At 36.1% G+C, this 25,615-nt stretch overlaps 1 protein-coding gene across 1 annotated transcript in view; it reads left to right on the forward strand.

Annotated features, from left to right (window-relative positions):
* The window catches only part of LOC126889952 (zinc finger protein 808-like), a 67,860-nt gene extending 53,446 nt beyond the window's left edge, over positions 1-14,414 (forward strand). The window contains exon 7 of the mRNA XM_050658709.1: positions 10,236-14,414. Coding sequence (XP_050514666.1) covers positions 10,236-10,613 — 378 coding nt within the window. The 3' untranslated portion in view covers positions 10,614-14,414. The remainder of the gene's footprint in view (positions 1-10,235) is intronic.
* Positions 14,415-25,615: the final 11,201 nt, after the last annotated feature.

The raw sequence follows: 25,615 nt of genomic DNA on the forward strand, positions 1-25,615 counted from the left end.
TCCGTCAAGTTTAACAGGAAAGCGCTGTTGTCAAATAAAAAACATATACAGTCCGTCCAGTATAAATACCGTTGCACGTCATTGTCTTGAACGTGAGCCATATGTGCATTAGTCTGGCAGATTTTATCGGAGAATAGAGGAAAGTCGCCAATTATGGAATACCATTTTGTTTTGGGGATATAAAATAATACCTTTATAGAAATGAAAACAATTTAGTGTTATGACACATCAATCATACATTTTTATGTAGTAATTAAAAGAATTCTATTAAATATCTTAATAACAAAAAAAAAAAAATGGAACAAAAAAAAAACAAAATCCCGAATGAGTAACCAAATATGGAATAGGTAGCCATATATGGAATATAGGCATAAACCAACATACCAATAATAAAAAAAGACATAAACATCTGAGATCAAATAAATTTAAATAAGAAAATGGTGAAAAATGAAAGAAGTAGCTTAATTCACTTGCAGACATCAGAGATCCATGTCCGAAACTCTGGATCAGCACAATCATAATGAGCCCACTTACACTTAATCCACTATTCCATAATTAGGCACCAACGACTGTCCATATTGGGATTTGTACATTAGTTCAAACTAGTATCAACAATTTTTAAGTCGTAATGTTTTAATTACAGAAGCTCCTAAAATATCAAAATAAAGGTACTATTGATATACGCAATAGCATAACAAGTTTTATGAAAACAGAGGTAGCTCCAGAGGTCCCAAATCTTTTTACAAATATGTTAGATCAAAATTCTGTACAAAAACTGGTATTCCTTTATTAGAAAAATCTAATGGCGAAATATGTTTAAAAGAAGAGGTTTGTGAGTTATTTGCTGAGACTTTTTCCACTGCTTTTACAGTTGACACGGATGCTGCGTTTTCAGGTTTGCCCACTACTGATAGAATAATGGAGAGTTTATCAACAATTGACATGTCTACTGAATTGGTTAGAGAGGTATTATGTTCTTTAAAGACTACTGCGTCTCCTGGATCGGAAAATATTTCACCATTGTTATATCATAATTGTGCAGATAGTTTAGCGGCTCCAATGGCAGCTTTATTGGCCAAATCTTTGCAAACAAGTTCAATACCAGCTTCATGGAAATCTGGTATAGTAACACAGATATATAAAAGTGGAAATAAACTCCTTTCGTCTAATTATCGCCCAGTAACAGTTCCACCAACATCAGTTAAAATAATGGAAAAATTAATAGCTAATAAATTAAGAGCATAATGTTATTCCAGTCTCTCAACACGGATTTCTGCCGAACCGTTCTGTAACTAGCAACCTTCTTCACTCTCTTAATGAATGGACTTTATCTTTGGACCGATATGAACCGATTGACATTATTAATATAGATTTTTCCCGTGCATTTGATAAGGTACCCATACAAAAATTAATGCTGAAGCTAGAACATTACGGCATGCGTGGTGAGTTGCTATTGTGGTTAGACAACTTCCTCTCTGAAAGAACTTTTTCGGTCAAAGTGGAAAATGACTGCAGTGTTCCACGTGCGGTAGCCAGTGGTGTCCCTCAGGGATCAATATTAGGGCCTATTCTGTTTTTGTTGTACGTATCTGATTTAACGTGCGGATGGCAGTCAAAATCAGTTTCATATGCCGACGATTTAAAGTTATATTACTGTCCCGATATTGTTAATACTCTTCAGAGTGACCTTAATCAGCTATCAGAATGGAGCATGAAATGGGCTATTCCATTAAATTCGCGTAAGCGTTGTGTTGTTCAATGTGGATATAATAATCCACATATAACATATTTTTTGGATGGAGTTCCTCTGAAATCGGTACAGGAAGTTAATGATTTGGGCGTTACGGTCAACCAAACGTTAAGTTGGTCTACTCAAACAGCAAAAGTAGTCGGTAAAGCTAACTCTGCTTTATACCTCATATCAAAAGCTTTTCCTAGAATGTCTCCAGATTTGTTTTTGAAACTCTATAAAAGTTATGTCAGACCTCACCTGGAATTTGCGGTATCTGTTTGGTCACCTCATTTACAAAGAGATATTAATTTATTAGAAGGAGTACAACGAAGAGCTACTAAGCTACCTTTTAATTATGCAAGATTAAGCTATGAAACTCGATTAAGAAAGCTTAAGTTGTCTCCATTGACTCATAGAAGAGAGAGAGGTGATTTAATATCTACTTACAGAATTCTTAGGGGAGAATTTTGGGGAACATCGAATTTTTTTAATATCAGCGAAGATGCTAGACTACGAGGTCATCACTATAAATTGAACTACTGTAAGGCAAAACTTTTTGGTAAATCGAGTTTTTGATAAATGGAACAGTTTAAGTGATGACATCGTAGGGGCTATTAGCTTAAATAGTTTCAAAAACAGGTTTGGTGAGAACTAACTGGACATTGTATGTGTAATGTTAGCAATTTTTGTTAAAATAGTTGTTGTAAAATATAAGGATATATTTTATGTTTTTTTTATGAGAAAAAAATTTGTAATTTTTAGGTATACTTACTTTCTAATTTTTGTATCTTTTTTAATTTGCTATTGTTGTAACAACTTTTATGAAAACCAATTCTTTTGAATATTTACTTTAATTTAATTTTTATTTTGTAAGAATTTGTTTTATGTTATATTATTTATTTTAAGACCTACAATTATTTTTGTACTTTGAGCCATATAAGCTCTGCTTTGGCTCGATATTATTGTATAATAATAATAATAATAATAATAATAATAACCTGTGGGAGTTTTTTGTCAGTTCTTCTATCAGGCGCGGCCCCCTGCGAATGGGGGATGCGCTCTGGGTATTCGTAGCGCCAATACCCAGAGAGTAGCAGGGATACTTGCCGTGGAACAAAAACTGACACCTGGCAGTAGGTATAAAATGCACACCCATGAGAATGGAGAATGATAATTTATGTTTAGGATCGCTGCCTGGGGATCGCCAGGGCACGTCTGGAGCCGGCGCTGGACGTGACAGCATGCGGGACGTCGGTGGCAGGGTGTTGAGGAGGCGGGCCCCTGTCATACAATCAGCTACAGCCCAACCACAACCACAACCACAAGCGAGCCAAGCAACAACAAGAGCTCCACCCGCCGAAGGTGCTGCGCTGGATCATCAGCCGGCGCTCACTCAAGCGGGACGACCGAGGCAGCGCATGAAATGGACTGTGTCCATTAATGAAAACATTTTGCGCTTCTACTACAAGGTGACAAACCTCGGTCAAGAAACAATCGGCTACCGACAACAGCTGTATGCCGAATTTTGCAGGACGTACCCAGATATTCAAGTATCGGAGCAACGAGTATCTGACCAATACCGGGTAATTATAAGAAACAACCTTATCCCGGAGACTAGACGCAATATCATCAGAAGCGAAGTCGAACGGGAGATTCATAACAATGTAGTGATTGAAGATCAAGTCCCTGTTGAAGTTAATGAGCAGATTCCTGAGCTTGCCATACAAGAAACTCAACCTGACAATACAGAGCAGGAAAACAACGAGTTACGTGAGAACCTAGTAAGCGAAATGGCGCGTGCGGTACAGGAGTTTAATGGAACAAACCCACTTAGCAGACCACCGCTACCACGAATAAACTCTTGTAAGAAACTAGGGGCGCTGTTACAAATTGTGAACACTGAAGTCCTACCCAATTATGTCGTAGAAGCCCACACATTAGAATATTTGCACATGCTTATCTACTCTGCAGCAACAGCAATTGCTAATGTAATGGGCATTAAGATCAGAACGCGACGGGGTACTAACAACGTAAGGACTGGTAACAGAATTGCACCCTGGGAAAAAAGACTGCTCGGAAAAATTGAATTACTGCGTAGGGATATTGGTCAAGTCACCGAATATATACGAGGTGTAAGAAGTAGAAAAGTCATCAGGAGAGCTGAAGAAATAATACTGAGTACTGCAAGACACTCAAGATATGATCCAGAAAACAACACAGCCCAACAGTGTCTGGATACATTAAAACAAAAACTCTCCGTTTATTCAGGACGACTAAGAAGGTACAAAGTGAGTAACAACCGAAAATCCGACAATGCTCTTTTTGAAAGTTCTGAGAAGGCGTTCTATCGAAAACTCAATTCCACTGTGGAACGTGTCGATAAGACTTACCCAAGCCAAGAAGAAATTCATGAGTTTTGGGGAAATCAACTTTCCACACCAGCTGCTCTTAACAACAATGCTGGATGGATAGAAGATACGACACAGAACTGCCAACACTATACTACTACTCTCTACGAACCCTTCACCACTGAAGAAGTCTCAAATATCATCAAAGAGCTTCATAACTGGAAATCTCCTGGACCAGACGGAGTTCAAAACTTCTGGCTTAAGAAGTTTTGGAGTGTTCATGATTGCTTATCAACACTAATTAATAATGTTATTTCTAATCCGCAGGAAACACCATTATTTCTAACTCAGGGAACCACTTATTTAATACCGAAGGATCAAAATAACACCCAAGATCCAGCCAAATACCGCCCAATTACTTGTCTTCCAACTTTGTATAAATTAGTCACATCCTGTGTAGCCCGGCGTATCTACCAACACTGTGCTCTGAACAATATCATAGAGCCTCAACAGAAAGGATGCGCTAAGGGTTCCATGGGTTGCAAAGAACAACTTATCATCGACTCAGTCATTTCTAATCAAGCATATTCCAAAAAAAGGAACCTATTTACTGCCTTCATTGATTACAAGAAGGCCTTTGATTCAGTGCCGCATGAATGGCTTATAGATATATTGAGAATATATAAAGTCGATGATAATATAGTGACCTTTTTAGAGCATATAATGACGGAGTGGAAGACTAGAATTCACCTTCAAATACCTGGTGAAAATAACATCGAAACTGAAAATATCGCAATCAGCCGGGGCCTGTTTCAAGGAGATTCGTTGAGTCCTCTGTGGTTCTGTTTAGCTATGAACCCACTATCTCAGCTATTAAACGCCACAGACGCAGGTTTTAGCATCAAAAATAACAACAATGTGGTGGCGAAGCTCAATCATTTATTGTACATGGATGATTTGAAATTAATGGCTTCCACTCGAAACCAACTCGATGAAATGCTAAAAACTGTAGAATCCTTTTCAAATGACATTAGTATGCACTTCGGACTAGACAAGTGCCGTGTTTTAAATATAGTCAGAGGAAAAGTACAGCCCGGAGGATTCGATATGCAAAATGGCCAGAACATCGAGGCCATGGGTGAAAACGATATTTATAAATATCTTGGAGTAAAGCAAGCGCGGAAAATTGACCATAAGCAAATGAAAACTGAGATAACTACTGAGTTTATAAGAAGGGTAAAACAGCTGCTTCGTTCACAGCTTAACAGTAAAAATTTGTTTAAGGCACTAAACACCTACGCTTGTTCCGCGCTTAGCTATTCATTTGGTATTGTTAAGTGGACAAAAACGGATATAGAAAATCTTCAGCGAAAAGTACGAACACACCTCACAAAGGCACAAAAACACAACCCTAAAAGTGCAGTAGAACGAACGACATTACCCCGGTATTTAGGAGGAAGAGGACTTATGGATATAGGTGAGCAATTAGATAAACAAATTGCTAATTTAAGAACTTATTTTCAGATGCAGGCTGAGACATCTACTCTACATCGCGCTATCTGCGCAGTAGATGACACAACACCGATCAAACTTAGGGAAGCAGAACTGCGCATAAACCACCTTACTAAGGACGAAAAAGTGCGCGCCTGGATGGGTAAACCTTTGCACGGGCGACATCCCAATGAGGTCAGCCAAGATTATGTCGACAATATAGCGTCGAACTACTGGTTGACATCGGGAAAGATGTTCCCTGAAACGGAGGGTTCATTACTGGCCATTCAGGATCAGGTTATACCAACCAGAAATTACCTGAAATATATCGTCAAAGACCCTCAGGTTCAAAACGACAGATGCCGATATGGATGTCAAGCCCAAGAAACCATCCAACATCTTACAGGGGGCTGCCAGGCATTTGCTGCAACTGAATATAAGGAAAGGCATGACGCAGTGGGAAAGATCCTTCATCAAGAGATAGCTATCAAGCTGGGACTTCTCCAAACCGACCATCTCCCATATTATCAATACGTCCCTGAGAGTATGCTTGAGGATGGAAACTACAAGCTATACTGGGACCGCACTGTGCTCACAGACCAAACAGTGGCGCATAATAGACCAGATCTCGTATTAGTCAATAAATTAACGAGACAAACAACCCTCATTGATGTGGCGATTCCTAACAACAATAATCTACGTACTAAATTTACTGAAAAGATCGCCAAGTACAGAGATCTGGAAATTCAAATACGGAGACAATGGAGAATGCAAAGTACCCAGACGATACCGATTATTATGTCTACTACTGGAGTCATTCCGAAGACCCTCCTCGAAAGCATAAAAAAGCTGGGTCTTAATGAACATCTTTATAAGACCATGCAGAAAGCAGTACTACTCGCAACGGCCAGATGTGTACGAAAATTTTTGGGAGATACACCTGCATACCAAGTCACCTAGGGCTCGATAACACGGAAAGAGTCCCACCAGAGCTCAATCCTTTTGATACCGTAGGTATCTGGGATGAGTCAATTTTCCCCTTAGAGGGAGTGTGAGCCGTATGGCTAAATCTGGATGATAATAATAATAAGAGATTGGAAGACTAAAATTCACCTCCAAATACCTGGTGAAAACAATATCGAAACCGAAAATATCGCAATCAACCGGGGCCTATTTCAAGGAGACTCGTTGAGTCCATTGTGGTTCTGTTTAGCTTTGAACCCCCTTTCCCAGCTATTAAACTCCACTGACTCAGGTTTTAGCATTAAAAGCAATAATACTGTGGTAGCGAAGCTCAATCATCTGTTGTATATGGATGATTTGAAATTAATGGCTTCCACTCGAGAACACCTAGAAGAGATGCTAAAAACTGTAGAAACATTCTCTAATGATATTATTATGCAGTTCGGTCTAGACAAGTGCCGTGTTTTGAATATAGTCAGAGGAAAGGTACAGCCCGGTGGATTCGATATGCAAAATGGCCAGAACATCGAGGCCATGGGCGACAACGATATGTACAAATATCTTGGAGTAAAGCAGGCGCGGGAAATTGACCATAAGCAAATGAAAACTGAGATAACTACTGAGTTTATAAGAAGGGTAAAACAGCTGCTTCGTTCACAGCTTAACAGTAAAAATTTGTTTAAGGCACTAAATACCTACGCTTGTTCCGCGCTTAGCTATTCATTTGGTATTGTTAAGTGGACAAAAACGGATATAGAAAATCTTCAGCGAAAAGTACGAACACACCTCACAAAGGCACAAAAACACCACCCTAAAAGTGCAGTAGAACGAACGACATTACCGCGGTATTTAGGAGGAAGAGGGCTTATGGATATAGGTGAGCAATTAGATAAACAAATTGCTAATTTAAGAACTTATTTTCAGATGCAGGCTGAGACATCTACTCTACACCGCGCCATTTGCGCAGTAGATGACACAACACCGATCAAACTGAGGGAACCAGAAATGCGCTTAAACCACCTTACTAAGGACGAAAAACTGCGCGCCTGGATGGGTAAACCTCTGCACGGGCGACATCCCAATGAGGTCAGCCAAGACTATGTCGACAATACAGCGTCGAACTATTGGTTGACATCAGGAAAGATGTTCCCTGAAACGGAGGGTTCATTACTGGCCATTCAGGATCAGGTTATACCAACCAGAAATTACCTGAAATATATCGTCAAAGACCCTCAGGTTCAAAACGACAGATGCCGATATGGATGTCAAGCCCAAGAAACCATCCAACATATTACAGGGGGCTGCCAAGCATTTGCTGCAACTGAATATAAGGAACGGCATGACGCAGTGGGAAAAATCCTTCATCAAGAGATAGCTAACAAGTTGGGACTTCTCCAAACGGACCATCTCCCATATTATCAATACGTTCCTGAGAGTATGCTTGAGGATGGCAACTTCAAGCTATACTGGGACCGCAGTGTGCTCATAGACCAAACAGTGGCACATAATAGACCAGATCTCGTACTAGTTAATAAATTAACAAGACAAACAACACTAATTGATGTGGCGATACCTAACAACAATAATCTACGTAGTAAATTTACTGAAAAGATCGCCAAGTATAGAGATTTGGAAATTCAAATACGGAGACAATGGAGAATGCAAAGTACCCAGACGATACCTATTGTTATATCTACTACTGGAGTCATTCCGAAGACCCTCCTCGAAAGCATAAAAAAGCTGGGTCTCAATGAACATCTTTATAAGACCATGCAGAAAGCTGTACTACTTGCGACGGCCAGAAGTGTACGAAAATTTTTGGGAGATACACCTGCATTCCAAGTCACCTAGGGCTCGATAACACGGAAAGAGTCCCACCAGAGCTCAATCCTTTTGATACCGTAGGTATCTGGGATGAGTCAATTTTCCCCTTAGAGGGAGTGTGAGCCGTATGGCTAAATCTGGATAATAATAATAATAATATTGTATAATAAAGTCTGTGTTCATGCATAATAACCAATAATCATCATCATCATCAGTGGCGTTACAGCTCTTTATCTCTTTATGAGCCAAAGCCTTCTTCAGAACAATCCTCCATTCGCCCCTGTCTCTGGCAACTCTTTTCCATGCTCTAATTCCAATAGATTTTAAATCGTACTCTAAGTTGTCTTGGTACCTAAGTCTCGGTCTTCCTCTTGCTCGTTGTCCTATCGGCCAAGACAATCGTAACTAAAGTCCGTTTTATGTTTAACAGTTTTAATTAATAAAATAGATAACTAAATTATTGATACTATTAAATTGACGAAATATAAAAGTGTTTGTAATTGCGACTAAAACTTTACGAGTTCTCACAAAAGAAAGTGTCTTTGAAATATTCGCGTTTATCTACTTAATATATGACCGGCTTGTCAATATTACGTCCTTATGATTATCCCAAATACAACCTCTTAAGTTCGAATCTCAGAATCGACTGACCATACCACCCCTACGATAAAACAAATTCTCTTAAATACATCTAATTTCTCTTTTCCGTGAACCAACCCATTAAAATTGGTTCAAAGTATGTGCCGACCTTTTCCCAATAAACGAAAACTATTAAAATTAGTCAAGGGGGCTACTTATGTTCATCTTGCAACTCCGATTCCCGATCCCCAAGCTAATCCGCACATGTGTTCTTATGCGTGAGACTCTTATTTCGTTTTCGGAATAATAATTAAGAAAAATTATATATACAGGAGAATTTAAAACTAAGGTAAAATATTTACAATTCTACATTCGACAATCCTGCTCGGAATCCGACTCGGATTCCATGTAGTTATCTATCCACGGCTTCATATACTCTGCACGCGTTGAAGTGCTCTGAGGTCCATCGTGGTATCCGGATTTCTTTACCTCGTATCTGTCATTTGGATTCACTTGTACTACCACGTACGGTCCTAAATATTTCTTCTGCAGTTTGAGTCCTCCACCAAACTGTGTTCTCTTGGTTGCCACTAAGTCCCCCTTTTTATACATCCTCGGTTTTTTTCTTCGTAGATCATATCTGCGTCTATTTTCCTCTTGAATTTTGACTAACTGACGTCGACTCTCGTTTCTCGGCATTTCTCTATCTTCATCAAATTGTTTTATTATTTTCTGTTCTAAAATCTACTTCATCCTCAGATCTTCTTTCTTGCTTCCAAGTATACATTTAACGCAATTCCTTATACAGTGCTCGATTTCTTCTCTAAGATTTGGAATGTAACATTCTCTTCGAATCAAATCTTGTGTTTTTGTTATAGCAAAATGTCCTACCTCGTGTAAGCTTCTAATTACTTCTGTAATTACTAAATACTAATAAAAAAAACTGTTAGCATGATATGGATAAATTTTGAGGGAAAAAGATTTGATCGTCAAACTACTTTGTTAGATTTTATGAACATCAAAATAACTTCGATTGTATCGAATCGAATCGAATTTTTACCAAGCACCAAAAACAAAATTTGTTTAACTGATTAATGTTTTGTATTTTGATAACGGTTTCCGAAGTGGAAATCGAAGTAAAAATGTGATTATTCCCAATTAAAATTGTTAATTGCATTAAGGTGCCATAGAAAATAGCTTCAGAACAATATTAAAAATGAATTTGTATTAGAATGTGATTATATCACATATTATTAATTTGTTCGGACCATCTTTATTAATTAAATTTATACTTTTAGGTTAGGCATTTTCGAGAAAAGCTGAAAAACCAATATGTATGTGAAATATGTGCAAGCGTTTATTCTTTAGAAACCAGTCTAATGGAACATCTGTGTCGCGTCCATCAGAAAGGTGAACTGAAGGTCTTCATATGTTATACATGCAAACATAAAAGTTACAACAGAGCTAAATTCATTGCACATACGAAAACGCATATAAAACAGGCGTTCGTATATTGCGCGCATTGCGAATATAAAACTGCTAGAAAACTAAATCTCATTCAACATATGGTGAAGCATGCGGATTCATCGAAAATGCAATTGCATGAGTGCAAAATGTGTTCGTTTAAGACAAAACGACCCCACACGCTAAGAAATCATGTTAGATATACTCACTGAACATAAGTATCTAATATACCGCATCCGCCAAAATAAATAGTACCGAAATTAGAAGTGCTGTGAAATTGCGCACGCAAGTTGCATTTAACATATTTAGTACACTTGTCTTTGGTTGTCAACTTGACATTAGGTTACGGTTAAAATCTTTGTCATTATGGTTTTTTCTACCAAAGACAGCATTTTTTTAGTGGAACATTATCTCCTCTTATACGGAGTTGGACGGAATAATGGCCCATGTTTAAAACAAGTGTCAGAAAAATATAAACATTTTAACAAGGCGTCCCCTAGAAAAACTGTAATGCTAGCGGTTGTTGAGAAATTTCGTCGCACTGGTAGTGTATTATGTCAACGTAAAGGCACTTCAGGTCGTCTAAGAACAGTTTGTACCAATGCTAATAAAGGGCGCGTGTTTAACCAAATCATCGACCCTTCGCAAAGAAGTCTTGTACGAACAGCACGTAAACTGAATATAAGGCCTATTTCATACTTTACGACTTCGGTCGTCACGACAAACGGTTGTAACGACAGTTCGTCGTACATTCCATTAGTCCAATACATCAATATACGGAGCCTTTCACACAGGACGACCACGACTAACTGTCGTGCCGTTGCTCTTTGGTTGTCGTCCAATGTCACTGCAATGGACGACGGTCGTGTCGTGCCGTGCTATCAGTGAACCACGGGCATAAATTAATGCTTCCATACTTAACGACAGTTAGTCGTGTAGTACCAGTGAATCCAGTGGCACGTACATAATGGTAAACAATATGGATGAGGAATTTTTACCTATGTAGATACAATACATAGATAAGCATCTGGTTGGTATTATTTTATTGTGAGGACAAACATTACAATACACTTTGTGAGGACTTTGTCAAAGTGCCGAGGAACAGACCCTATTATAGAATGCATTATTATCAATGTACCTATTATAAAAATTAAATCATAAATGTTTCATCGAGAATATCTAAAATTTGTTGTTAATAATTTAAAGATTCTTTTATTGCACAGTTTAGCGTCCATGGACATAAACGTAGATATATATTCGTGGTTTATTAATGACTATTTAAATATGTATAGATATTAATATAATCGGTATATTAAATAAAATAACATCAGTTTTTTAGACGGATCTTTTAAATATTGAAAGATGAAAATTGAGCCCAATAACAATAATAATTATTGTTCACTAATTAAATTGTATTTATTAACAAAATAGGTAGGTAATATATCTACCTCTACCGAAAGTATACTTTTCCGGACCTGATTGTAGGGAGCAAAGTTGTACTTTTCCTCCCTAGGGAGGAAAAGTAAAGTGACGTCATGGTATTTCATTCATGAAATATAACTTATTGACGCCCTGTATAATATCTATTTTCTATTAGGTAAGTATCTATACATTTTAACGTTTATTTATAAAACACCCTGTATTTTGCAAAATGGTAAAAAACAGTAAATTGTTATTTTGATTTAACAATGTTTACATTAATAATTTGACTTATATTTGACAGTTGACAGTTATATTGTACCTACTTGTTAGTTTGAGTTCTAATAAATTTTGTTGGTTAGTTACATAAATAAATTAAGTAAAAATGAAAAAATGACTTGTTATTTGAGGAAGGTGGAAAAACCATATGTATAACATAGGAGTAAAGTGTCTTTTCTCCCTTGTTATACAAATAGCTATTTCCACCTACCTCTACCGAAAGTATACTTTTCCGGACCTGATTGTAGGGAGCAAAGTTGTACTTTTCCTCCCTAGGGAGGAAAAGTAAAAGTGACGTCATGGTATTTCACTCATGAAATATAACTTATTGACGCCCTGTACAATATCTATTTTCTATTACGTAGTATCTCTACATTTTAACGTTTATTTAAAAACACTCTGTATTTTGCAGAATGGTAAGAAACAGTAAATTGTTATTCTGATTTAACAATGTTTACATTAATAATTTGACTTATATTTGACAGTTGACAGTTATACTGTACCTACTTGTTAGTTTTAGTTCTAATAAATTTTGTTGGTTAGTTACATAAATGTTGGTTAGTTAAAAGTAAAAATGAAAAAATGACTTATTTGAGGAAGGTGGAAAACCCGTATGTATAACATGGGAGTAAAGTGCCTTTTCCTCCCTTGAATGATTACTGCCCTCCGCTACGCGTCGGGCAGTAAACTTCATTCTCGGGAGGAAAAGTAGCACTTTCCTCCCCTGTTATACAAATAGCTATTTTCTACAACATATATTGCTACTTGACTGGGACAACAAAAATGGCATAACAATCCTTAAAGCAAGCATTTAATTTAATAAGCTGGGATTACCAAAAATGATCAGGACGAACAAAAACATTTACGTAATTTATTGTTTTGTATTTTGATAACTTGTATGAAGAAAAATTTGGAAGTACACCGCAAGAAAGGCTGAGAGAAACAAATCGCATGGGGGAACAAGAGAGATTTCAAGAGAAGAACTGGTAGAAGCGATACGAAAATTAAAGATAGGTAAAGCTCCAGGCTCCAGGGAAGGATGAAATTCCACCAGAAATGATCCAATCTTTAGGAGAGAAAGGCGAGAGAAAGAAAAGGAGAGAAATACTGGCTGTGGACAATATGCAAAGATGCATGGAAGGAGAAAAGGATTCCAAAAGATCCTAAACTCGCCCGAAAAGGGCGAGGAAACTCTATGTCACTGACATGCGGAAATAATTAAAAAATTTATTTTGGTCATTTCTTAAATCTCCAAAAAGTGTATGATATAAACCTACTTCTTCTCTTCTTCTATTGATTGGATGCACCCAATGTAGGCGACTAGGTACGTCTATGTTTTTTTTTGTTACGGCGATAAATTAACCATAAAGCCAAAATTTTTGCCCGATTCATTCTACGCCCTGTGCTTTCTACGACAATAAGATAAATACTGTCGTAAAGTGTGAAAGTCCGATGAACACGACAAACGGTCGTACGACCGTTCGCCGTGACGACCAAAGTCGTAAAGTATGAAATAGGCCTTAGTGAAACATCTACATGTCGAATGTTCAAATCTATTGGCGACTTTCCATACCGAATTAAAATGGGACAACGACTAAATGTTGCGGATAAACGTGAAAGAGAAATTTACTGTGGATTCGTGCTGAGAGTATGAAAATCACGATTTTTTAAGAAACGTATGGTTTTCTGACAAATGTCACATTCACCTCAACGGTTACATCAACCTACAAACAATTTGATTCCTTGGGTTTAAACGTTCTGATGCCATTGCAAAAAAGCGTCTCCACAGAGCTCGAGTAACCATTTGGGTTGCTGTGCTTGGTCATGGGATAATTGGTTCTTATTTTGTTGAAGACGAGAATGAGAAGACATAATATTGTGACACCTTTTGTCAGAGATTTAAAGACTTTTTGCCTTGCGCGTTATTTAGGAATCCGTAAGCAATGGTTTCAACAGGATGGCGCAACAAGCTATACAGCCGAACGCTCCATAAATGTGCTCCGTGAACATTTTGGTAACATAATAATTTCTCGTCGCACAGATTTCGAGCATCCATTTCATTAACCGGATTTAACACCACCTGATGCCTACATTTGGGGTATGATGAAGAATTCGATATTTCGCTCGGAAAATCCGCCGAAACTGTTGGAGAACTACGACAAAGAATAATAACTTATTTTCAACGTTTACAGCAACCACTTTTCTTAAATATGTTTAATGATCTTCAGAAACGATATGAAGCTTGTTTGCAACGTTATGATGCTCATTTTGAACAATGTATTATAAAAATTACTTAATAAATATATTTTTTTTTATATTTGGTACTGTTTATTTTGGCGGATACTGTAATATACACAAGCGAGCAAAAAAATGGACTCACTAGATGAATCGTAGTTTATGCTTAGTAGTATGCTTTCATGTTGTTTTTTTTTTAATTAAAACAACTGCTGCAAAAAAATATTGTCTATTATAGAGCTTCCAAAAAATAATTGTTTTGTACAAATTGGCAACGTGTTGTAAAATTTGCCTACCTTTGTCGGGGTCGTCTCAGTCGCTCTTCAAACGTTGACGTGTGTGTACATTTCGATGTTCAATAAGTGAATATTTTTTAAATGGATACTTTACAAGTGAAGGCGGCCCAGGTAGTTGCATAATTACGAGAGGCTATAGTCGGAGAACCATTTTCCCAGTGCAGCAGTGTCAAAACAGTGAGCTGTGGAGGTAGTTTGTTTATGTTTTGGGGTGGTATATCTTTATAAGGAAAAACAGAGCTTGTGTTCGTGTCCGGTGGTGGTCGCGGAGGGGATTTGACAGCGGATCGTTACATTACGGATATTCTCCAAGACCATGTTGTTCCTGATACCGGCTACATAGGCGACGGCTTCATGCTAATGCATGATAACGCTCGATGTCACAGCGCGGATTACGAAAGATTACTACTCCAGGGAAATAAGGTTTTTGTCGGGACACTTGAGCAGCCAGGTTGCAAATGGGTTTTTTGGGTACTATATACCTAATACATTATACATACAAAAATGCCCGTCACAGTTCGGACAAGAAATTTAGTTATTAACAAATAAGTGTCAAAAATAGCAGTTTTTTCGTTTAAATAGATTACAGGTAAAAATAGGATAATTAAATATCTTATTTACAGTATTCTTCTTTTACTAGATGAGCCAATGTTTAAAACGACAGTTTTTTAATTTTGGTCCGATCATTTGTTGCTTCGAAAATTGCAAAATTAAACTAAAATTTCGAAAATAAAAAATTTGCTATAACTTTCGCGAAAGTGACTTTACGACTTTTATATTTCACAAAAAGTTGAGTCAGAGTCCATATACTGCACAAAAGATTTTTAAGACGATTCGTCAATTAGTTTAAATTTTATTCAACTTGTTTATCCCAAAGAGCTTTTTTTTTGTAATGTTATTGTTCAGAAAATAATAATTATATATAAATTATGTGAAAACCACATGAAAGAACAATAGTCTTGTTTTTAAATTATTAAAGAAAATCATTAAAAAGTAATATTTGTCACTACGAAAACATTTTACTAAAGTAGAGTCATTTTTGGCTTGAAAACAATTTGAATAGCTTTGTTAATATTGACTGTAGAGTAAATTTACTTTGGAATTTCAAAAGCTGGTATTTTTACACAAATTTTCAAAAAAAAACTTTTCGCCTATGTTAATTACGGTCAAAGTTAGCCACTTTTATTATTTAATTCACAGTTACTTCAATATACATACAATTCTTCTGTAACAGTGTTAGTTACCATACTACTCCGAAACGGCTTGGCCGATTTTTATGAAATTTTACAGGTATATCCTATGGGACTGAGAATAGGTTTTAATCTATTTTTCATACCCATACCCATAAGTTATAAGAGGGGTTGCCCCCTGACATTTTTTTAAATTTTTTTGGACAAAATTGTCTAGCTTAATTTTATATGATGTAGGAATAAAAAATACATAAAACCCTTAATTTACACTTTTCCATCACCAACCTCTATTTGTTATACCCATCTATATATTTACATCTATAAAATTCTCCTGTCACAGTGTTAGTTGTCATACTCCTCCGAGACCGCTTGACCGATTTTTATGAAATTATATATGTATATTCGGTAGGTCTTAGAATCTGTCGTAATCTATTTTTCATATCCCTGAGTGATAAGGGGAACCCCCCTAACATTTTGAAATGTTAGGTGGGGATTTACGTACATAACGTACTCTACAAGACTACGAGTACATACAATTTAAAAAAATTATGATAAAAATCCATCAACAAGCTCTGGAGATATTAATCGCAGCATATTATGTTTGAAGAATCAGTTTCATTTTTTGAGTGCACGGATTTTAATATTCATTTCCACCGACCACAAATCGATTTCGTTAGAACGTCATTTTTAAAGCTTTATTAACAACTCTGTTGAAGTTTAAAGTTAACTCAAACTTTTTCACATAAACTATATACCTTTAACTTCGAAATGGCGCTAGTTGGGTTGCTTAATTGTTATAAACATAGTAGCTGTCAATTAAATAAAAAAAGTGGCTAACTTTGACTGTAATTAACCTAGGCAAAAAGTGTTTTTTGAAAATTCGTATAAAAATATATGAGCTTTTCAAATCCCAAAGTAGTTTTAATCTACAGTCAATATTAACAAAGTTATTCAAATTGTTAATAAACTAAAAATGACCCTACATTAGTAAAATGTTTTCGGAATGATAAAAATGACTTTTTAATGATTTTTTTAAAATAGCTTGAAAACATGACTTTTCTTCTTTCAAGTGGTTTTCACAGAATTGCTATTACATTACTATTTTCTGAACAACAATATTGCGAAGAAAAAGCTCATTGGGATAAACAAATTAAATAAAATTTAAACTAATTGACGAATCGTCTTGAAATTTTTTGTGCATTATGTGGACTGTTTGTCTCAACTTTTTGTGCAATATGAAAGTCTTAAGGTCATTTTCACAAAAGTTATAGGAATTTTTTTATTTTCGAAATTTTAGTTTTATTTTACAATTTCTGAAGCAACAAATGATCGAACCGAAATTGAAAAACTGCCATTTTAAACCTTGGCTCATCTACTAAAAGAATAACAGTATAAATAAGATATTTAATTACCCTATTTTTACCCGTAGCGATTTAAACGAAAAAACTGCCATTTTTTACACTTATTTGTTAATAACTAAATTTCTCGTCCGAACTGTGACGGGCATTTTTGTATGTATAATATATTAGGTATATAGTATCCAAAAAACCTATTTGCAACCTGGCTGCTTAAGTGTCCCGAAAATGGTATATTTTGCCTTATTTCCCTGGAGTATACCTGGCCGACACCAATATAAAAACATTGAATCCGGATAAGAATCCCATCGATCACCTATGGGATGAGCTCAAACGCACGGTTCGGGTCCGTAATCCAGCACCAGTGACAGTCATCATCATCATCATCATCATCATCATCATCATCAGTGGCGTTACATCTCTTTATGAGCCAAAGCCTTCAGAGCAATCCTACCTTCGCTCCTGTCTCTGGCAACTCTTCTCCATGCTCTAAGTCCAATAGATTTTAAATCATTGTTTAAGTTGTCTTGCATGGCATTTTCCTCTCTCCTGATTACATGACCTATCCATTTAAGGCGTGCTACCATAATGAATTTTACAACGTCAGATTCTCCAAAACTTCTATACAACTCAAAGTTGTAACGCCGGCGCCACAAACCTTGTTCTTTTAAGCCTCCATATATTCGTCTTAGGATTTTTCGCTCCAAACGATTGAGCAGTTCTTGGTCATTCTGTGTAAGTGACCAAGTTTCTGAACCATATGCTAGCACTGGTCTTATTAGTGTTTTGTAGACAGTCAATTTAATTTTTCTAGGCGTTTTTGAGGCCATATGTTTTCTTAAGCCACAGTAACAGTTATTAGCGAGCACTATTCTTCTTTTAATTTCTTCACTGACAGTGTTATCTTTAGTTAGCAGCGAGCTTAAGTATATGAAGGTGTCGACACCTTCCAGTTCTAGGTCACCAATTATTATTGTTGCAGGTGTCGGGTTGCTTGACCTAGTGCAACACATATATTTGGTCTTTTGAACATTCATATTTAGCCCCATTCTCTGTGCAGATTCTCTTAACGACCGAAATGCTTCAGTCAGAGATTCTTTAGATCTACCTATGATTTCTATGTCATCTGCGTATCCGACAATTTGTACTGATTTGTTAAAGATAATACCATTCGTATTAATTGGGGATTCTTAAATTATTTTTTCTAATGCCAGGTTAAATAAGAGACACGATAGTCTTAGTCCATTTTTGCAATGGAAGGGTCTTGAGAAATCATTTTGGATTTTTACCATGCTCTCTGCTCCTGTTCAGTTAATTGGACAAGATAAAGCGGTATTTGAAATTCTACCATAACAAGTAGAAGTTTACCTCGTTAACTGAGTCGAATGCGGCTTTGAAGTCCATGAATATGTGGTGGCTGTTGACGCCGAACTCTAGGGTTTTTTCAAGGATCTGCCTCACTGTAAAAATCTGGTCCGTTGTTGATTTATTAGGATGGAAACCGCACTGATATCCTCCTACTATTTCTTCAGCGTAGGGTTAATGCAGATCCTCAAGAAGCTTGATATAGACCAAAAAGACATAAGATGCATTGAAAAATTGTACTGGTAGCAGACAGCACAATTAAAAATAGACAATTCTATATCCAAACCCATACATATATGAAGGGGTGTTCGGCAGGGATGTGTGCTTTCCCCTCTTTTATTTAACATTTATTCAGAAGCCATATTTCAAGTCTTTGGAAGATGCAGAGATGGGAATCAAAGTCAATGGAGTATTGATCAACAACATACGATATGCTGACGATATGTCTTAATTTGTGACAACATAGCAGATCTTCAATAACTTGTCACTATAATCGGAGAATACAGTAAGCGAATGGGATTAGAGATATTATTTTATATACCAAAAAGACCAAATTCATGAGCATCTCCAGAAACTTGGATGCATTTGAAAACTCCACCATAACACTGAGTCCATTGAAAGAGTGAGCAAATTTAAATACCTAGGAACGTGGCTTTTTGAAGACTGGGCATCGGACAGGGAAGTAAAATGTCGCATTGAGCAAGCTCGACAAGCTTTCGTAAAATTCAGGAAGTTACTGACCTGTTCAGAGTTCGATCTTACACTGAGACTAAGGTTTACTAAATGCTACGTGTGGTCGGTGATGCTATATGGCATAGAGGGCTGGATACTCAAAACGAGGGATATAAACAGATTAGAAGCCTTAGAAATGTTGCTTTATCGCCGTATCCTAAAGATACCATGGACGGCGAAAGTCACAAATGTAGATGTCCTTAAAAGAATCAACTAAGGGCGGCAACTTTTCGAAAACATCAAGAAAAGGAAAACAGCGTATTTAGGTCACATCATGCAAAACGAAAAATACCAGTTCCTTTAACTTTAATCCAGGGTAAAATTGAACGCAAGAGGGGAATAGGACGTAATAAAATGTCCTGGCTCCGAAACATAAGGCAATGGACAGGGATTAACGACATACAATCTCTGATACACATTGCAAGAAACAGAGAGTTAATGGAAAATGTGATCGCTAACATCCATTAGTGGATTTGAATCTGAACAAGAAGAAGGGTACAATACGTTGTACAATACGTTGGACAACACTTTATATGCCATATTAAGTAGAGTGATGCCTCTATCATTATCACACACCATCATGTCTCCTTTTTTGTGTAGAGGACACAGTATACCCAACTTCAAGTCTGTGGGTGTTTCTGTCTGTTGCCAAATTACAGTTATCAGTTTATACATGTGTTTCAACAGGGTGTCGCCGCCGTTTTTGAAAAGTTCGGCCGGGAGATTATCCGAACTGGGGGCTTTATTATTCTTCAGTGTTAAGATGGCTTCTTTAATTTCTTCTTCGGTGGGGAGTGACTGTCGATCCAGAGACATGTAAAAGGATAGACTTGGCTAGGGATATGCCACTCAATGCATCGATGTGTAACGTCGACATAGGATTGAGTGGTCTAGCCATCTTTGTCAGTCACATGCGCGGGGTCGCTTGGTCGCTAAAAGAGATAGACAGACCACCGATCGACTGTTTACATGCTGTTTCCACGTTACGCTTTTTTGGTGAGTATGCCGAGTCTACGCTTAATATGTCAATGTGCCGACCACCTTCATTCATTTGCATCATGGGATCCTCCATCTCGCCATCTTCATGATTGCCACTAAGTAGTTCTTCAAAATGTTTCGCCCATCTGCTTAGTATCTGTTCCTTGTTACTAATTATAGAGCCGTCCCTATATTGGGTTTTAATTCTTTTCTGCAGCTGTTTATCTGTTGGTAGAATTTTCGTGAATCTTTTCCATTGTGATAGTGAACAATTTCGTTTACAGCGTGTTCGTATTATTCTTTCTTTTTTTTTTCTAAACATTCTCTTTTTTTTCTTTTTCTTCTTCTTTTTCTTTCTTTGTCGTACTAGCGACAGTGGCGGAGCTAAAACTGCATTAGATGAAGAGTGGGAAGCGACTGTTCAGAATCAGTCAGAAACTTAATAAGGTCCTTAAGATCTCGCATGGAAACTGTAATACAAAGCAGACACAGTAAATACTCAGTATCTTGATTTTTGAAGTTATACTTCTTTAGGCGCGATTGAGAAAAATGTTGAGAGTGAATTTTTATAAAAATGACAGTATGAACTACGCGCACACAGACAGTATGAAGTTAGTTGTTAATTCTTCTTTCAAGATACGTATGTATCAGAGCAAATAAAGTTTGAAAAAAATATATTAGTGTTTTTAGTAAATCATCATCATCATCATCAATGGTGCCACAGCCTTATGAAAGAGCCTCGACCTTCCCAAGTCTATTACGCCAGTCAGTCCTATCCATTGCCAACCGTTGCCAGTTAGCTTCGCCTATTTTTCTCCCATCCTCATCTACACCATCTTTCCATCTAAGTTTTGGCCTACCCCTATTTCTACTTCCCACAGGTTGTGACATAAGGATTCTTCTAGGAGGGTTGTTATGCTGTGATCTTGCTAAATGTCCTGCCCATCTTAGTCTTCCTATTCTTATAAGAGATACTACGTCTTTACCACCAAATATATGTTTATATCTGTGGTATACCTCGTAGTTGTACCTCCTCCTCCAAATACCATTTTCACAGATGCCACCGAATATGTCTCTCAGGATCCTTCGTTCAAATATAAGCAGAAGGTTTTCATCTGCCTTGGAAATGGTCCATGTCTATGATCTATACGTCAACACTGGTTGTATAAGGGTTTTGTAAAATGATTATTTTTGTTTTTTGGCTTAAGTTTCTGCTTCTCATATGTCTACTCAGTCCAAAATAGCATTTGTTCGCTAGGATTATCCTTCGCTTGATTTCTTCCGTCATGACGTTCTCCTTAGTGATCAGGGAGCCTAAGTATGTGAATTTGTCCACCACATCAAAGATATAGTTATCAACAGAGAATTGGTGGCCGATGTTTCTGGCTCTATTGTTGGGTGTTGATGCCATCATCTTAGTTTTCTCCTCGTTTACTTTCAGGCCCATATTTTTTGAGGCATTTGAGAAGGTGGTATACATTTCTTCTAGTTTGCGTGTTGTGCGGGCAACTAGGTCCACGTCATCGGCATATGCCAAAATTTGGGATGATTTATTAAACATATTTCCTCTCTTGTCTATTCGGGCATCTCTGACCGCCTTTTCCAGAGCTATGTTGAAGAGGAGACACGCCAGCGCATCTCCCTGTCGCAGCCCAACATTCGTTTCAAACGCCTGTGATTGTTCGCCCTGTATTTCGACTTTGCAAACGACTTTATGCATTGTAGCTTTAACCAATCTTATCAGTTTGTCAGGGATGTGGAATTCATCCATGTCATGGTTTTTAGTAAATATGTTTTTTATAATTTTTGTGTCTTTGGATTTGTCTTCCTCGGAAATAGGATAATAAGTTTAGTTGTTCTCTAGTTACTAACTTTGTAAATTAATATTGGTGTCATTCCAATAAAAATTACTTCTGTTCACAATATTTTACTTCTGATTTTACATTGTGGATAGATACTTGCCAAACAGCCATAGTAAAAAAATATAACTTATTTTATTTTTGAGTCGATTTTTTTGCTCGCAAAAAGGAGCAGAATTAAAAAAGCGTTGATATGAGCTTTTTCAAATTCTAACGTTACATGTTACGTTACATGTGTATCAGATGGCCTCGTGTTAACCGTTATAGTTTGGGAGGTAGTGTCAAATTTTTGGGTGATTTTGGCGCGGATTCTAGGAATTTATTTTGGTAGATAGTACTTGTTTGATAAACAAAATATCTATCAGCTGGCGCGACTCCGGGGCTTTTAGCCAAGAAAAAATAATATGAAAGTAGATGGAAAAAGCCTACAACTTATACAGTGATGAGCACACTAATAAACGGCAAAATAACGAAAAAGATGAAAAACATATTATGTTGTGAGATAAAAAGAGATAAATCTACTAGAGGTGTTAAATTTAGCGATAGTAACTTATAAATTAACATTCTATTGATTGTTTCCCACCTTTAGACGTATTGGATGAGTTTGAGAAATGCCACTGTCACACTGACAGTTTTAGTTGAAATACTCGTCTGATACGTGTAAAGGTGGGAAACAATCAATATAATGTCAGTTTATATGTTACTATCGCTAAAGTTAACATCTCTACTAGTTTTATTTCTTTTTATCTCACAATTTAATACGTTTTCCATCTTTTGTGCTATTTTGTCGGTTATTAGCGCGCTCATCACTGTATGTCAAATATTTATCTCCTTGTCTTACATCCATATTATTAGTACATTCTTTCACGGTTTTTGCTCTAAATTTTAAAGAACCGTTTGGATTGACATGAAATTTTGCATACGTATAGCTTACGTGCCAAAGAAAAAGTGATATTGTGCCGATGTGTGCTTTTGCCCTAGGGGGTGACTTTCACCCCCTTCTGGGGGTAAAAAAATATATGTCCAAAATAAGTCCGGAAATGGGTAAACTGACTAATTTTAAGTAACTTTTCTATAGAGCTTTTTCGCCAAGTCAACACTTTTCGAGTTATTTGCGAGTGAATATGTTCATTTTTCAACAAAATAACCACATTTTTAGACGGTTTTTCGCAAATAACTCAAAAAGTAAGTATTTTGTCGAAAAAATCGTTCTTAGCAAAAATATAGCCTATAAAAAAGTTAAAAAATGGTGTTTGCGTTAGGTCTCTGGATCTCGTAGAACCAGAGTTATAGCCAATGAAAAATAGATTCATATTCACCAAATTTCAAATAAATTATTTCGACGTGAACTATCCAAAAAATTAAGCACTTTTTGGGGAAAACCCATTATAACTTTTTTAAAGTGTTTAAAAAAAGCTTTATTTCTGTTTTTACAAAAAGTTTCTAGCATTAAATTTAAGCAAGTTTCGCTCAAAATAAAGTTGGTCCCTTTTGTTTTAGCAAAAAAGAATCGGGAAGACCACCCCTTAATTAGCAACTTAAATGAAATTAATCGTTACCGCTCCACAAATTATGTATTTTACTTATGTTGTGTTTATATGATTTGTAAGTTTCATTGATTCAAAGTGCTTATTTTTGAAAAAATTTGGTTTCAAAGTAGAATTTTTAAAAATTTTAATTTTGAAAAATATGCTTTTTTTTCAAAATAACTTAAAAATTGTTAGAGATACCAAAAATCTCGAAAAACAAAAAAAAGTCAGCATTGCTTTTCTGAATATCAGGTATTTTTTTGTTTTTCTGTTAGACAAAAATTGATTAAGATTTGGTGTTTCTAATTTTGCACACATTCGTGATCGTTCAACCCCTTTTAACTACAGCCCTTTTAATAATAAGGACTTTGAACCGATGAAACTTACAGATCATATAAACAATACATATCCGAGTCAAGAAAGTTGAGAAGTCCTAACGATTAAGTTCATTTAAGATACTAATTAGGGGTGATTTTCTCGATTTTTTTAATAAAACAAAAAGGGACCAACTTTATTTTGAGTGTAACTTGTTTACTTTTGACGCTAGAATTTTTTTTATAAAACAAAAATGAAGCTTTTTTTAAACACTTTAAATAAGTTGTAATGAGTTTTCCCCGAAATGTGCTTCATTTTTGGTTATTTCACGTTAAAGTATTCCATTTGGAATTTGACGAATATGAACCTATTTTTCATTAGCTATAACTCTGCTTCTACTAGGTATAGAGACTTGATATATACACCATTTTTTTTAACTTTTTAAAGGCTATATTTTTGCTAAGAATGTTTTTTCGACAAAATACTTACTATTTGAGTTATTTGCGAAAAACCGTCTAAAAGCGTGGTTATTTTGTTGAAAAAATGAACATATTCACTGGCAAATAACTCGAAAAGTATTGACTTAGTCAAAAAATTGTATAGAACAAAAGTTACATAAAATTAGTCAGTTTATCCATTTCCTGACTTGTGAAAACCACCGCCAGGGCAAAAGCACATATCGGCACAATATCACTTTTTTTCTTTGACTTGTTAGCTATACCTAGTGTTAGAATACCTGGCTTTCACCCAGACGGGTCGGGTTCGATTCCTGGCGTCGGAAATCCTTTTTGTTGTTAAAATTGACGTTTTGATTTGAAAAATAATTGTTTTTATAATACTTTTTTATATTGTGTCGTGTAAATAATAAAAATTTGGTATTATAAAAAGTTCTTTTTTATAAAAGTGTAATTATTATTTTTATTATTAATTTTCCTGGGTTTTTTTCATTGTATGCCCCGATTTTGGGCATGCTGGCACATCATTTGTTAATAAGCTTTGGAACAACTGACTATATAAAAAAAACAGCCATGCCAAAATGCTCCGGTCAAACTTGACGCTACCTCCTGGACCATTATATATTTTAAACTAATTGTAAGAAAAGCCAACTATAATTTAGTTTCAATAAATACACTCAGAAAGTTTAACTGATTTTAAATTCTTTGTCTAATAAACTGTTTAAGGCATCTTTTTAGTTTTTTCGTCAACTGGTATTTTAATATTTATCGTCAGGGTCCCCGCAAGTCCAAGCGGCGCCCGCGTGCGACACATATTTTAGCGCCCTTAAACTTTACTAAATCCACTTATGAAAAAATAAATCTATACCTAATTTTTTATTTTTCACTAGTAATAAAATAACAGAAACTGTAAGAACTTAAATTTTATTTTTCTTGTAACTGATTTGCTGGTGATGGCGAAAAAAAAACAACAAATAAATAATTAATATATTAGTTAAATCTAGAAATCGATATCTTAAATCTAAATTAAAGTAAATGGGTATTCTTCTAGATTTGACTACAGCAAATTCTTTTATAATATCTTTAAAGTCAATTTGATTGGCGAGTTCTTGCTATACAGTGATGAGCACGCTAATAACCGCCAAAATAACGCAAAAGATGGAAAACATATTAAGTTGTGAGATAAAAAGAGATGAAACTAGTAGAG

This window comes from Diabrotica virgifera, chromosome 8 (genome assembly GCF_917563875.1).
Source record: "Diabrotica virgifera virgifera chromosome 8, PGI_DIABVI_V3a".
Lineage (NCBI taxonomy): Eukaryota > Metazoa > Arthropoda > Insecta > Coleoptera > Chrysomelidae > Diabrotica > Diabrotica virgifera.